This window comes from Eublepharis macularius, chromosome 3, assembly GCF_028583425.1.
Source record: "Eublepharis macularius isolate TG4126 chromosome 3, MPM_Emac_v1.0, whole genome shotgun sequence".
Classification (NCBI taxonomy): Eukaryota; Metazoa; Chordata; class Lepidosauria; order Squamata; family Eublepharidae; genus Eublepharis; species Eublepharis macularius.
This window is the reverse complement of record NC_072792.1, coordinates 144,435,402-144,451,518: the sequence shown is the minus strand read 5'-3', so window position 1 is coordinate 144,451,518 and position 16,117 is coordinate 144,435,402. Positions and strand designations below refer to the sequence as shown.

The window sequence follows — 16,117 nt, the reverse complement described above, 5'->3', positions numbered from 1 at the left end:
TATGCTTCCTGCCATTCCCTTTACCCAACCATAATTAAAAAATGTGCTCAATATTTATGTCCCTAGAGCTGGATATAAAAAAAAAATTATCTACCTTGCCTATTCCTAGCAGGTGAGCAAATATCGCTTCCCTGCCTATCTAACTCTGTAAAGTCTTAACAGTAAACCTGAAGATTTTGTGAATAGGTTTCCAGACTCAAGTGTATTCTCTGAGGCCAGGGGTTTCCCAGGATGTTACTCAAGACATCCTGCAATTTTCAATCATAGCAGGAAATAATATGCTGGAGATTCTGAAAAAAGAAGATAGTGAATGAGAAGGAGATCGTGGGCCTATGCTGCTCTAGGCAATAATCCAACGATCAGGAAGAGAGCATACTATTCCTCCATGGGCTACCAGTTGAATTCCATCTTAAGAACTCCTACACCACTCTCATCTCATTCTTCCACACACTTAGATGGACTGGGTTTTTTTTGGGAGGGCAGAGGGCAGAGGAAGGAAATTCCCAAGGGAGAGTTATCCCTAGCCCCATTTTGGTTTCTGGTAGCTGTCTTTAAAGATTGCTCTCAGAGTTCCAATGTTTTCACTCTCCTGAAAGTGCAAATATTGCAACTCTTCCTTTTAAAAGCCCCTTATCACAATATTAGACAGTAGTGTGTGTGTGTGTGTGTGTGATGGGGGGAACTACACTACATTCTTGTTAAGTGTAAACTGACTAATTCTGCCATTGATCTGAGGTGACTGCTTAACCTACTTTGGCCTATAATTTCTCTCTTCTTCTCCCTTTTGGAGGGAGTTGTAATTTGTAATTATGCAGTTGTAATTTAAGGAGCTGGGGAGTGAGGTATGAGCTGTATGTGCATGTATGCCATTTTGTGATTGGCGCTTCACACCATCGCCCACATCCATTTCCTACTACATGGAGTTCTTTAGCCCCAAATGCACCTAGATACTTTCAAACTTTTAAAATGAGGTGGCCTGATTTTCAGATTCAGCATGGAGCTGATACCTTTTGGGGTTGGTGTGGGACAGAAGGATATTAATCTGCAAAATAAATAAAGAATGCAAACAAACTACATCCAGATTGTGTTTTTATACACTGAGCTGATGCTCTGTAAATATGCTCTTAATGCAAGCAGTATTCTAATTTTAACAAACCAATATCAAGCTGCTATGCAGAATGAGAGAACAGAATAACAGCAGCAGCTAGGAGAAGCACAGAACTCTGCAGAACAAAGCCCACACTTCTCCATTCCTCACCACCACCACCACCACCACAAGATCTCATACTTAAGCAGAAGGAAGCTGTTCCATGCAGAATATATAAGCAGCAACAGTTCAGTTAGTCTAAGGAAAATCACACCCACTTCAGGCTCCAGTGCACAAGTTTATTGGCTAATGTGTCCCTGATTGGTCCATGGACTCCGTCTGTCAACCATCCCCCCTTCTCCCAGGACTACACCTCCTCATTGTTTCTTCAAAGGCAAAGATTACCTTTGCCTATCGAGAGCATTCTGTTTCCTCTTCCCTGTATTTTAAGGGGTAAAGAGGCTGGCTAAAAAGGAGGCTGACAGTGCTGCCCTTTGAACTAGCAGGAAGCAGGCAAGAGGGGGTAGCTAAACCTTTAGTGGAAATACTCCTTTTTCCCTAATGGACCAGCCTGCCTTGGAGCTGAGATATGTTTGTAGCCATGGCCTTACTCAGAAATGGTATTTTTACAACAATAACTCACTGGGTCCTAAGAACTTCAACCAATAAAACTAACAAACAAACCCATTTAGACCCATGATGACCATGACAGACAGTTATTCCATAATTTGAGGATAGGCTAGACAACAAATTGATCTCAGCAAAATGGCCTAAACAATTGGATGTCTGAGCAAATACCATAGTAATGAAATTAAATAGTAAGAATGATTGGAATGCTTTAGATAGAGGGTATACTCTGTTAATGAAAAGGGATTGACTTGATTATGTAGTAGTAGGCTCAGGAAGGAGGAAGCAACTATGAAGCTGTGATATAGGACTTCTTGAACTTGATGGCCATGTTTCCCAGGCAATAGGCATGGGCACATGTCATCAGACAGGCAAAACTTAGCATGCCAACAGGAGGTGGGTTGAGACTATGATGATCGTGCTGCTGTATAAAGAAAGCACTAGCCAGGGCAAAGTGATTATTCTTTGGAGTGGCTTTTAAGGGTGAGCCCCAGTGAAGAAAAGGAAGCAAGCGAACGCCGACCCTTCTCTCCTCATTTTATGCTGCTAGTCCCCACCCAGACAAGTGTGCAGACTGGAAAGAACTAGAACCTCAGCTTTAAATGCTTTCAGATGGGTAGCCATGTTGGTTTGTAATAGAAGAGAAAGAATCAAATCCAGTAGCACCTTAAAGACCAACAAGGGTATAGACTTTTGAAAGTTGAAGCTCCCTTCATCACATTCTTTAAATGGCACTCTCTTTGCTTTGATTCCTCAGATTCCGGAGTAATGTTGAATATGACACTATTGTGGTCTGTGCCATGGGAAGCAGCCATCAAATCTCCACGTACAGACTTTTGGCAATTTCAGAAAATTTGTACAAAGTCAAAAAACAAACTCAGGTGGGGAGAAGAAGAGCAACCAAATATGAATGGAAAGGAAAAGAAGCAGAGCAAAGAAGAGAGAGCCAGAAAGAACCAAGTAAGTGTGTGTAAAAGATCTAAGCATGACAGAAGGATTGCAGCCATGCAAATTTAGCTTTCATCTTGTAGGGCTGTACTGGTTTAATTTAATGGTTATCATGGCATTTGACTTTTTACTTTGGCAGCAATAGGCTGAGTTTATTGTAATGATAATTTTTACTGAGAAATATCAACACATGTTCAGTTGAATTCATTCACAAATCTTTTAAAAGTCGTTCGTGTTATGCATCTCCAATGGCTATATCTTGATTTTATCACACATAACTTACAGGTTTATTAGAACTGTCCATTCTGGTTTCCTGCATGCACATGGTACCCAAACTGCATTTTGATGGGCAATCTCTTGATATTCATCCCTGTTAATCTTATTAGGCTCCTTAGGCTCCTTACTAATCTGCACATTTTGCTAGGTTTCTTGTATTACTTGGTGGTGGATGAAACTTTAGGTTGGAGCTGGTTTTCTTCCTTCCTACTCCTTCAATTCCTGGCAAACACACATGGTGGTAAGAGGGGAGTATCAGATATATGAGAATTGTTTGGTGGGATCCCACGACATTCAATTTTCTCACCTTTGCTATACAGTAAAGGATGAATGAGGTCTAATAGGTGAAGGTTCACTAATACGAATATTGGTTTGCAGAAGGTTCCAGGAAGAACGCCTGCTTTCATACAGTCTCTTAAAGTATGAATGACCAGGAATCCTTTTGAAGAATGCTGAATACTTACCGTCTTTTCCTTACTATTTATGCAGAAGTAATATTATCACAGAGTACTCCCACTGCTGAAGAAGAAGCAGAAACAGAAAAGCCGAGGAAAAGGTCCCATGTCCATACAGTAACAAGCCGTATTGTTGAAAATCGAATGGAAAAACTTAGGAAAATTATTGAAAAAGCTGACAAAGCCAAAGCTAAGATCCAGCAAAGAAAGAAGGAGTGGGACGACTTGTGAGTCTTGAATCAGAAAAAAGACTACTTTCTTTTGTGGCTCTCCTGTTATGTTCTTATTGGCAGTAAACAAATGGTGGTCATACTTGGCTCTTATGTATGATATCATAATCTTGAAAAGTCTCACTAATATGGAGGAAGAAATAATACATCATGTGTAACAAGAAGGAGAAAACTCACATACAGCTATTGTGGGTTTCAAGTTCCAGCTCCGGACAGAGGGAGGTGCTGAGCAATCTTGAGACATACACATATTTTCTTCTTTATTCCTGTTGAGAGAGAGTTGGGAGTATTTTCTTCAGACCTAGAGCAGGTCTACAAGACTTGTTATGATATATAGATCTAGATCTAGATCTAGATCTAGATCTAGATCTAGATCTAGATATAATTTGTGTGTGTATGACAATGATAGAAGCAGATGTAGGCAACAGTTAATGTTTGCATTGACAATCTGAGGCATATGTTTTGAACATCCATACCGATACCTATTCTCTATTTTTCAGAGATAGACAAGTGAATGGTCTAGGAGCACTTAAACCTATAGCAATGGTGAAGGGAAGGATACAGTGGTGTAGCCAGTGTTTGGATTGGAGGTCTCTGTGAGCTCCATGTACAACCATTATAAATTTCATGAGAAAAGAAGAGAGTAGTGTAAATAAATAAATAAACAAACAAACCTTTAACGTTTAAGTGGATACCAACATTTACAAGTATATTTTCTCACTTGCAGTCATTTGCTAGATGAGTTAGAAATGTTTAGTATTTCCACGTGAATGCTGACAGTAGATTTTAACATTTACTGTATCATAAGCACAGAGTTCCCCTGCCCTTAAAGCATGATTTATTACTCTTAAGCACTGTTTATGTTTCATATACTTTTTTACTAAGCTGCACCACAGAACTGGAGGTTTGTATAAACCACCTATGAATAGTTGTTGGAAAAGAAGTGGTCATAACATCAGGCAATGGGAGGCTGCTGCTTCACACAGTGCATTTGGGCATTATTTAAAGTAGAGGTACTGTCTACTGGGATGTTGCCATGTGTAGGCCTCATTAAAATGTTCCATTCATTTCTGTAGAGCTTGCGCAGAAAAGCTTCCCAGTAGATTGTGCTCCATGTTGATTTTTTTTCTGTCTTCATGTGTTTGTGTGTGAAAGAGAGGGTGAATGGGAACTGCCATTTGTATTTTGCTAACTCAGGCACCAAATGTCTTGATTTGTCTCCAATTAAGAAAGCTGAGCAGTTATAGTACTTCCTGCTGTTCTGGAAAAACACAAAAAATATAAGCTGATAAATGGATATTGTTTCTTGGAGCCATAGGTGATGCTGTTTATTGATAATTGGCAGGTACAGAAGCAAACCAAGTGATGACTATGAAGACCCCACAGATGTGAAGAACATCAAAGAGGCTCAGGAGAACATGGGGGACTTCAAATTGAAGACTGCTACTAATTACAAAATTCCTGAACACATGAGAATGAATGCTGAGAAGAAAACTGATCAATTGGCATCTCTAGAAGTGGCTGTAAGTGAAATGATTGATGTGTATCCTGTGATTTCTTTTTGTGCCTAGGCATTTGCAAGTGGAGGGCTGAGAAACTAATATTTATTTGAGTATATTTATTATATCACAGACTTGGAATTTGACATTTTATATTCAAAGCCAATTCAGTTTAAGACCATAAGAGGAGCCCTGTTGGGTCCATCTGAGTGCAGACTGTTGTTTCCCTTAGTAGCCAACTAGATACCTAGAGCTGGGCATGAACAGGAAAAAAACCCGAACATGATGTTCATTGTTCATTGCCATCCACGAACAGGGACTCATGATGAACAACTACGAACATGTTCATGGTTGGCTGTTCATGGGAGCCAGCAGGCTCTCCTCCAGCCATCATCCAAGTCAAGATCCCTACTGCACCACTCCCAGAAACCTGACCTGAGCAGGCACCAGAAAAGGTACCAATAATAAGTAATAGCTTGTCCCCAGAGCCTGGCAGCAGCCCTGGAACTTGAAGAGGTAGATCCCTACCGCGCCACTCCCAGAACTCTTACCTGAGCAGGAAGCAGGAAAGGTACCAATAATAAATAATAGCTTGGCCCAGAGCGTGGCAGCAGCCCTGGAACTTGAAGTGGTAGATCCCTATCCCACCACACACAAAGAAAATTCAAGCTCCAATGCACTCTCTCTATCAAAATGCCAGCAGCAACTGTCTCTCCACTGTCTGCAAAGTCAGAGCTGGGAGCCCCTTTCCCCCCTGCTCTTTGCTCCCTTGTTGTAACAAATTTGGAGCTCCCAACTTGAAAGGAAGACATGCCTATCAAGCTAAATTGGGATTAGATTGGGGTTTCCAGGGCAGGAGTTCAGACAGAGTTCAGACAATCCCTGCCTATGTTGCCAAGGGAACTGATTGCAGGTGCCAGACTGTCTGGCTTGATGAACAGCAACGAACGAGGCTTGCAACAACCACCTGTTCGTTTAGAATGGGGCCTCACAAACAGCTTGTTCGCGAATAGTAGATTGGGCTGTTCGTGGCTTTTTTTGGTTCGTATTGCTGTCCGTGCTCATCTCTATAGATACCTTCAGGAAACCCACAAGCTGGGCATGAAGAGCCTTCCCCTACTGTTGCCCCCAAACAGATGGTGCTTGGATATGCAGTGCCTTTGAGCATGGATTTCTTATTTAGCCATGATGCTAAATGCTAAATGTTGACAAGTGAAATGTGGATTAGCTGCTAATAGGTCTAATTTAATTTGCCTAGTTCTCTTTTGAAAAAATCTGTATTGGGGCACTGATTTCCATTAATTATGTATTGTGTGCAGAAGAACATTCCTTTGTCTCTCCTGTCCTGAATATACTGTCCATCATTAAACCAGATATTTATATCTCACTTTTCTCTCCAGCAGGAGAACTCATAGCAGCTTACACCATTATTGTCTACACAACAGTCCACTGAGATAGGTTAGGCTATGAACAAGTGCTTGGTCTTCCAGATCCTAGTCTAGCATTCTAACCATTGTACCACACTGGCTCAGATATTCTACAAGATTGCTGTAAAGCCTCTTGGATATTGATGCATGGACAAACAGGAAATAATAATTTAAATTCAAAAAATAGATATCAAATTAGGTGTTTTTCTCTCCAATTAACATCAGAAAATATAAGGAACTCTTTGCAGTTCTTCTAAATTAAGACTAGACATTTGCTTTATTCGCTGATTATTGTACTCTTCTTGCCAATCTTTTGTCTTACCAAGGACATGTTTATTCATTATACTAAAGAGGTGGGTGACCAGCAAGGATATATAGCGGGCATCTCATTGTGCCCTCCCCCCATTTTTTCTTCTTTTTCATTCCTGAAAGCTGTCATAACTTCCTTCTTCCTTCTCTCCTTCCCACCCACCTGCCAACCTTACCTCTATCTGCCCTTCAGCTCCCCCACCCAGGCAGCTTCTCTCTGGGGAAACTATGGGCCAGTTGTGTTGTGGTAGTTTCAGTTCCCAGTTTAATGGGTGTGAAAGCTGCAAGGAATTGCAAGGGGCACCTCATTTTTCCTCTGTAGCCCCTTCCCTACATTATCACCTCTGTCCTTCCTGCTGGCAACCACAATATCATCACCCTTCCCTGCTTCCTTCTCTGCTTTCCATCCACTGATCAACCTACATTTAACTGTCCTCCCATCTTTAGCTTAAGGTTGCCAGGCCCAGGCTGGGAAATTCCTGGAGATTTGGGGGGGGGGGTGGAGCCTGAAGAAGGCAGGGTTTGGGGAGGGAAGGGGCCTCTGCCGGGTATAATGCCATAGAGTTCACCCTTCAGTGCAGCCATTTTCTCCAGGGGAATTGGTCTCTGTTGCCTGGAGATCAGTTGTAATTCCAGGAGATCTCCAGCTACCTCCTGGAGGCTGTAAAACTAAAGAGAACCCTCACGGGAAGGAACAACAATTACAAATTAATAAACAACTCTATTATAAGTGCCCAAAGGGCCATATGTATTTCTTATATAAATCAATCAGTGGGATGACCAAATACAATTTATACAATGATTCTTCCTTAAACTTGAAAAATACAAAGGTCCAAACAAAATGTGTCCTGTGTCTTCTTTAAATAAAGTAGCATTCATGCACAGCTATGTCCACACATGGTAAGGGAATCCACGGCTGCACACCCAATCTGGGGCCGGCTGAAAAGCTCAGATTTCGTATAGAATCTTCCTCAGGGGCGTGGCCAAATGCTGCAAAACAAACATCTTACATACTATACCATAAGCAATTTTACAACATCCTTGTGAGGTAAGTTAGGCTTAGAGTGTGCGACTGGCCCAAATCAACCCATGAGCACAATGACAGAGTGGAAATTTGAACCTGGGTCTCCTAGATCCTAGCCTGAACCTCCAACCATTACACTATACTGGCTTTTATAGGGTGGCTGCTGTAGAACACTATTGAGCTGCTGGGCCAGGGTGAGACATGGAACTTGTACAATACCAAGTTGTCTGTTGGTTGCTGCTAGGCCTGGCCCCAATGAATCCTCCCTCAACGGCCAGAACAGCTCTGGAAATGGCCTTCCCTCCTCCCTCTGCCTTTTATTTACAGAAACCAAGGCTGGAATATTTGGCAATACTGTTGTGGTTGCCTAGTAATGGCCACTGAGGGTATTCTTTCTTAAAGCTACAGGTGCTGCTTCTATTATTTTGTGTAGTAAGCAAATAGAGAGTATCACGGTAATATACAGAGAAAATAAGCAAACAATCCATGAAATCTAACTGATAAATGTTTCTGTTATAACGTGCGTCAAAATGGAAGGCAGATGCTAAAGGCAAGAAATTGAATGACTAGTGGAAGTGTATATGCTTGGATTGTGATATAACGACTGCCAGGATGAAGAGATGAAACGGGCAGATTGCTGGCTTCCCATCGCAGTTGTGTATCATTTCTTCTTTGCTGCCTCTTATTGTTTCATTGCATGAGACCATATACACCATTTCTCCAAAAGAAATTTATTGCATTGAAGACCTTCTTGCATCGTCATACTATAAACCTACCAGGACTTTGGTGATTACTGTATAGACCTCTGGTCAATTTTAGGCACAAGCACTTTAATATTGCACAAGAATGCCTTGCCCTTTGTAATTATCCACCCTGTATATATATTGTTTCTCTTGTTCAAGTTGATTATAATATTGCTATAAATTTGATTGAATTATAACAGAAACATTTATCAGTTAGATTTCACGGATTGTTTGCTTATTTTCTCTATTATTTTGTGGGCTTTGAGTCCCCCAATATATTTTACTTTAGCCTTCAGATTTTTCTGCAAATCTGGGGTTTATAGGTTTATAGAAAGATCTATTTTGTCTGTTCATGGCCCCAATCTCTAGATTTAAGTATCTATACATTTGACAATTTTGAGAATAAGACATATGAGTGGGGACCTGCAAGGACTTGTGGGGGACATCTCATTTCCCCCTCTCCCACCATCTTTCACTTCCCTCATAGCCTCTCCCCTTTTCCTTGTTTTCTTCTCTCCTTCCCACCCACCTTTGACTGCCTCCTTGTTTCCACCTCCCCCCGACAGCAGCCTTTCCCCTATGGCCTAGTTGTGTGTACCAGCCAAGCTGGGCCCAGTTGCATCCCCTGTATCCCCTTCTCCTCCACAATATTTCCTTTTTCCTTCCTCCTGAGAGCCTCAATATGCTCACCATTCCCTACATCCTTCTTTCCTTCAGTCCCACTAAACAACTTACCTATTACATGCCCCCATCTTCTCCTTTATTTCTTAATCTCCTTCATTTATAAACTGCCTTTCTCCATAATGGAGACCCAAAGCAGCCTACATCATTCTCCTCGCCTCCATATTATCCTAGCAACATCCCAGAGAGGGAGATTACACTGAGAGTGTGTCATTGGATCAAAATCACCCTGTGAGCTTCCACAGCAGAGTGGTGATTCAAACTGAGATCTCCCAGATTCTACTCTGAAACTCTAACCACTACACTATACTGGCTTTGGGGGAGGGCTGCTGTTGAACAGTAGCAAGCAACCAGGGCTGGGTGAGTCATGCAAGTCGGGAGGTATCAAGTCATCTGGCCCCAATGTGTCCTCCCTCAAAGACCAAAAGAACCCTAGAAAGGGCCCTGCTCCTTCCCTCTGCCTTTTACTAACAACAGCCAGACCAGGAATTCTTGCTAAACTGTTATGGTTGCTTAGCAACAGCCACTGCGTGCACCTGGTTAAAGCTACAGGTGCTCCTTTTATCATTTTGAGGGTTTTTAAAAAACCCAGTGTATATGTTTTTTTAGATTTCAGATTTTTCTGCAAACCTTGGGCATTTTTCAGGTGTGTAAGAAGATCTGTTTACAGCTCCAGTCTCTGGATTTAATTATCCTTAGATCAGGGCTACTTGGCTAGTCGTATATAAGATCGATTGATATTTCCTAGTTTTTATTTATGAAAGAAATCAGTTTAGCAGATATCCAAATGTAGTCCCTCTCCCTGACAGAGTAGTAGTGGCATCTTAAGCAAAATTACACACTTATAAGTGATTTCAATGGGCTTAGAAAGGTGTAATTCTGCTTAGGATGGCACTATAAATCTTGGTATGATAGTCAATAACACAACTGAATTTGTAAGAGGTGGAAACAATTATGTTTTATTTGTACATATTTTAACTACTCAAGTTTTTAATACACAGGTAGTGCAATCTTAAGGGCCCCACTGAATAGACCTGCTTAGGATTGCTGTTTGAGTAACATTTGCTCTTGGAGCCTAATTGAAGCTGCTTGTCATCCTCTTTTCAGATCCATGAAAAGAAATTGTTCATGAATAAATGGATAATCTCCCTCCGAGACCTCAAGGTGGCGATTATTGAAGAGATCCAGTGCCTGGTGCAAGAACTGAAAACTATACAGTCATCCTTGCATCCCTCCAAACATCTCCCTATTCCTCCGGTTCCTCAGCTACATCCTGAAGAGACGCCAGAAAAAAGATTCCAGTATGATCATGAAACTCTTTTGAAGTTCAAACATGACCAAGAAGCCCAGGCTAAGCTCAAAGAAAGTGTGGCTTCGTCAGAGGGTGGTGGAAGTATAGGAATGTTTGGAAGTGGGTTTCTTCATACCCCATCATTGAAGGAGATGGAAATAATAGCACGTGGTGTGAGTATGAAAACAATGAAGATTGCATCGACAACAGCTGCAGCGACACCCAAATCTTTTGAGATTGAACGGGCAGAACCAACAGAGCTAGAACTGGAGATTGCAAAGAGGGAGGAGATTAAAAATGTTTACCTTCAAGAGAGTTTAATCAAGAGGGTAAGAGAGTAAAAGGAGATGTCTCAAAGCACATCTTTTTTTAAAAAAATTTTTATTGGATGGGTCAGTATACACAAATCATAATATTCAATATCAATATCCATCATATTATATCACTCCCACCCATTCCCCCCCTTTTCAGTTGACTTCCAACAGTTTTCCTTTCCCTTCATCTACATTACATCACTATCTCCTATAATATTAATTTCTACATTATAATATATAGTATAACATATCTATATCTACCATGTTTAAAATAAGTCTTTAATATTACTTTCAAGATTATAATATAAAATATACTATATCATTCTTACTTATACACTATCCATATTTTCACCTCTAAATAATATAAAGTAAAGATCCATTCTCCCCTCTTAACAATTATCCAAAGACCACATTTTGCCTTTCATGTCCCACTTTTTTTCCACATAATTCTTAAGTTTCTCCCAACTCATAACATATTCCACAGTATCTTGTTCTTTCAACTTCCTTGTTAGCTTGTCCATTTCTGCCATATTTAGTAATTTCAGAATCCAGTCTTCCACTGATGGTATCTCTTGAGTCTTCCACAACTGTGCATAAGACATCCTAGCCGCAGTAATCATATAATCATTGTTCTGTCCATTCTACCAAATTCTTCTAGGTTCATACTTAATAACAACAATTCTGGGTTCTTAATCACATTTTTCTGTAAAATATCTGACATAACCTCTACAATTTCCCCCCAGAATTGTTTAGCTTTTTCACAAGTCCACCACATATGATAAAAAGAACCTTCATGTTTCTTACACTTCCAACACTTATCTGACATCTGACTATTACCATTTGCTAACTTTTTTGGCATTAAATACCATCTATACATCATTTTATACACATTTTCTCTTATAGTGGTACATGTTGAAATTTTTATAGTATTTCTCCACAACCTTTCCCAAGCTTCCATCGGTATATCTTTATTACAATTTATTGCCCATTTCACCATCTGTGCTTTAACTATCTCATCTTCTGTAAACCATTTTAACAGAATCTTATACGCTTTAGATATCATCTTTTTCCCCTCTTGAAGTAAACATTCTTCTAGTTCTGAGTTTTTAGTCCTAAATCCTACCTTTCTACGATCTGTATCTTATAAGTCTTTTATTTGTCTGTATTGAAACCAACCATACTAAAACGGCAGTTCTTCATTGGTTTTAAGTATATATTTATCACAATCTACTCTTAAAATTTCTTTATATGTCCTCCACTCCTCTCCATCATATTCCACCTTTGGGTTTACAACTTCTGCAGGTATAATCCACATTGGAGTCTCTTCATCTAAATATCTCTTATATTTTTTCCAAACCGCAAATAAACTCCGTCTCACAAAATGATGTAAAAACATAGCATCAGCTCTTGTCTTCTCATACCACAGATACGCATGCCAGCCAAAAAAGTTGTTATATCCTTCCAACGAATGATCATCCTTTGAGATGTCTCAAAGCACGTCTTTGTTGTCTGCTGCCATGTGAAATCATTCCCCAAAGTCTCACATGCTTCAATACTTAAAGAGCTTGATTCACATCAGTAAATGATAAACTAAAGAATTCAATCTGTAGTCAAGGAGAATCTGATATTTCGTTCTAACTTGCAGTGTAATCCTAAATAGAATCACACACTTCTAAGGCCACTGAAGTTGGTGGCATTAGAAAGGAATAACTCTTCTTAGGATTGCACCATCAGCATCTTTATTCTGTTTTCATGGACTGTTTTTAAATGGACCACATAAGCATTTATTTAATTTTTTTTCTTATGAATTGTTGTTTCCTCCCCCATTTTCCCTTTTAAACTATTTACAGTGAATTTTAATTTTTTAATGGTGTGTTATTTATATTGTTGGAACCAGTTTTCAGCCATTAGCTACCCATCTGAATGAGTATTATTCATCAAACAAGCTTCCATGCTTTTTAGATACTTCTCCGGCAAAAAGCCAGACAAATGAAATGGCTTCGGATTGATATTTAGAAACATAGCAATGCTGTTTGAAATGGTTAATTTAATGGGATCTGTTAATGTTGTGGTGAATGATTTCATGCTTCCCCCCCCCCACACACACATTCCTGCTGGCTGACTTGCCCTCTAGATTCATGAGCTCACTGTCACCTTTGATGCTGAACTTCGGCTTCTGCGCCACCAAAAACTTAAGCTGGACATACAGATGAAAAGTGCTGACCTGCGTCACATTACTTGGTTTGAGGAGCTGCTCCTTCTCAAGAACTTTGAAAAACATGAGGACACTCTCCAGGAACGTGTCAACAGCCTCATCGGTGAGGAGGAGGAAATGCAAGTATGTAGAATGTGCTCACACCTGTATGTACATTTTTTGAAATGCCCACTGGGGGTCATCATCTTCCAGTTTATAAGGGCCAAACTAGTTGATATAAAGACAGCCCCATTTTCCCTTTGTGTGTGTGTGTCATTCACATGTGGAAAAGACGCTAAGGTCTGAGTGCATGGGCCTGATTTTTTACAACAAAATGCATGGCTGAGAGAAGCTGAACTCTTTCCACTGCCTCCCTCACAAACCTCCTTAAAAGCCACTGCTGCAAGTACTTTTCTTCCAGGTTCCTCCAATACTGGAAGTTAACCATGATGGGGCAGAAAGGGCTTCAGACAACAGGAGTATAGTGGAGAAGGGTCAGCTTGGCCTCAGCTGAATGCACGTTACGTTGTAAAAATTAGATCCTTCCATTGCTCAACAGGACCCAAGCATCCTGTGTCATGTAATCTGAGAAATTTTCCCATTGTACTTCAAGAGTACTAGAACAAGTGTACCTCTGGAGGTGGTGTGTGCCATTTCTAATCATAATGTCAGCTTTTAGGTCAGAAGTTACCACCTTCAGACATAGCAGCACCTCCTTATACAATTTATATAATTGGTTCAATAGCCTGAACTTTCCTTTATAGATAGCAATAGAAGCAATTAGCTGTAATCACTGCTAGCATTTTGCATTTATTGTAATTTATTGTAATTGCTTAGTTTCAGAATAGTATAATAGAACACAAATGCAGAGGAATTTGAAAAACTAACAAAATTGATTTCTCTAGTCTTTAAGGTGCCATTGGACATCTCTTTTACTTTCTTGCACCAAACTAACATGGCTACCTCTCAAGAATTGCTACCATATAGATAGATAGGTGCAAAGGCATTTTTAAATATCTTGTGAAAATACTGTTTGCTTAAGAGATGCTGATAATTCTGTAGGAAGTAAAAATAGGAGAGTATCACGGTAAATAAACCAAAATACAAAAACCACCATTGCCGTGATAAGCTTACTGTATAGAATATTTTATACCATAATAAAAGTAATTTTATACAATTTACAATGTAGGATGATCCAACAAGTAAAAAAATTTTGTATCATGCATAGTATTATTAAAAGTTTCCAACATTTAAAACTTACATGTATTGGCTCATGGTGCTGGCTCTTTAAATGTAGATACTTATTCTCCTTTAAATAAACACTGTAATGTAGTGCTATACACGCCTTAAATGGAATGGCTGCTGACGGTGTTGGAACATAATTGAAAATTTTTTTTGAAGCTCTTGATTATCTCTGTACTTGTGAGTATTTTATACATAATTATGAATGTATTTTAACTTTGCAAGTTTTAAATGTTGGAAACTTTTAATAATACTATGCATGATCCCCCCCAATTTTTTTTCAGGATTATTACTACATTAATAACTGCCAGGATGAAGATTTGAAATGGATGAATTTGCTGGATTCCCGTAGCAGTTATTATTCTTTACATAGAATTTTACTTGTTGGATCATCCTATGAAGAATTTTGAACTTTGGGATAGATTGCACCATTCAGAAAGATAGTATTTGAATGATAAAATTGGTTACTTGTTTAGACATTTTTTTGTCATCTATAGGCACAAGCACTTTATATTTATATTTATATAAGAAAATTGTTATATACTTAGCACTTGGCACTTTGTTTGCCTTTTGCAAAAGTGTTTTTGATGTGTTGCCTTTCACACATGTAACCATAACGGAATATATGCTTTTAAACATTACATATAAAGAGACTTTTTGTAAATTGTATAAAATTAATTTTATTGTGGTATAAAATATTCTATACAGTAAGCATATCATGGCAATGGTGGTTTTTGTATTTTGATAATTCTGTAGGAGACAAAGGGTTTAATTTTACCTGCTTTTAAGCTGAAGGAAGAGGTAGGTTTTGACTCTGCACCAGCAGAAAACCTAGCTCAATATTCTAGCAACTTTTATCTTCTTTTTAAAGAGCAAATTAAATAGCTGCTTTGAACAAATGGAAGATAAGAAATTGGAGATTGCAAAGCTCCAGGAGCGAGAGAAGGCCCTCTATGCCACTTTCCAAGCGTCCTTGGGGGAAAATAACAAATTCGCTGGATTCCTCACTAAGGTCCTCAAAAAGAAAATTAAGCGTGTTAAGAAGAAAGAAGTGGAAGGCGAAGGAGGTTGGAAATATTTTCTCATGTAGACGTCATACATATTAGTTACATTGTTCATTCCCTGCCTACATAACAACCAGTATCTCCCAGATAGTTACTTCAGCTTGATATAATAAAATATTACTGGAGAGAAAGAAATAAGCATTCTTTCTGGTCTTTTGGTTCCAGCAGAAGATCATATCAGTTGTGGAAGAGCATTGGCATTAAGTAAATAGGGTGCTTTGTTTATCTAAGACACCTCTTAATTACATTCACCAATGGCGGCACTTTGTTATCGTGAAAGCATGGTCACATCTCATACCATTACTATGTACACAGATATACAATCCTCACAGAAGTTAGCATTCTCAGTTGTCAGGCTATGGATGACAGGCTATGGCAGATAGACCCCTGTACCATTACAGCAAGAAATCCAGGTTCTTGGTTAAAAGGTTTTATTCAGGAATCAGATCATTTCCACAGATATGTCCATAGGATTACTTAGAAGCAAGGTAACCAACTAAGCAGTAACAGCAGGTTTGCAAGAATACTCAAGACATGTGAAAATCTTTCTATTACAGAGCACAATTTCTCCTTTCCCCCTCCCACTAGTAAAACACAACTTTTGGCGCAAACCAGCCCTGAGGACTTCTCACATATTTTACCTATTGAGTCTAGACACTAAAAGGCATGAGATTAAAACTGAAACACAGTAATTCATGGGAGTGAG

General features: G+C 39.4%; 1 protein-coding gene across 2 annotated transcripts in view; it reads left to right on the top strand.

Annotated features, from left to right (window-relative positions):
- Positions 1 to 16,117, top strand: part of CFAP44 (cilia and flagella associated protein 44) — an 89,882-nt gene that overhangs the window by 60,872 nt on the left and 12,893 nt on the right. For both annotated transcript variants that reach the window (XM_054973070.1, XM_054973071.1), the window contains exons 23-28: positions 2,472 to 2,674; positions 3,428 to 3,620; positions 4,969 to 5,146; positions 10,414 to 10,926; positions 13,046 to 13,249; positions 15,219 to 15,414. In XM_054973070.1, the coding sequence (XP_054829045.1) occupies positions 2,472 to 2,674; positions 3,428 to 3,620; positions 4,969 to 5,146; positions 10,414 to 10,926; positions 13,046 to 13,249; positions 15,219 to 15,414 (1,487 nt within the window). The remainder of the gene's footprint in view (positions 1 to 2,471; positions 2,675 to 3,427; positions 3,621 to 4,968; positions 5,147 to 10,413; positions 10,927 to 13,045; positions 13,250 to 15,218; positions 15,415 to 16,117) is intronic.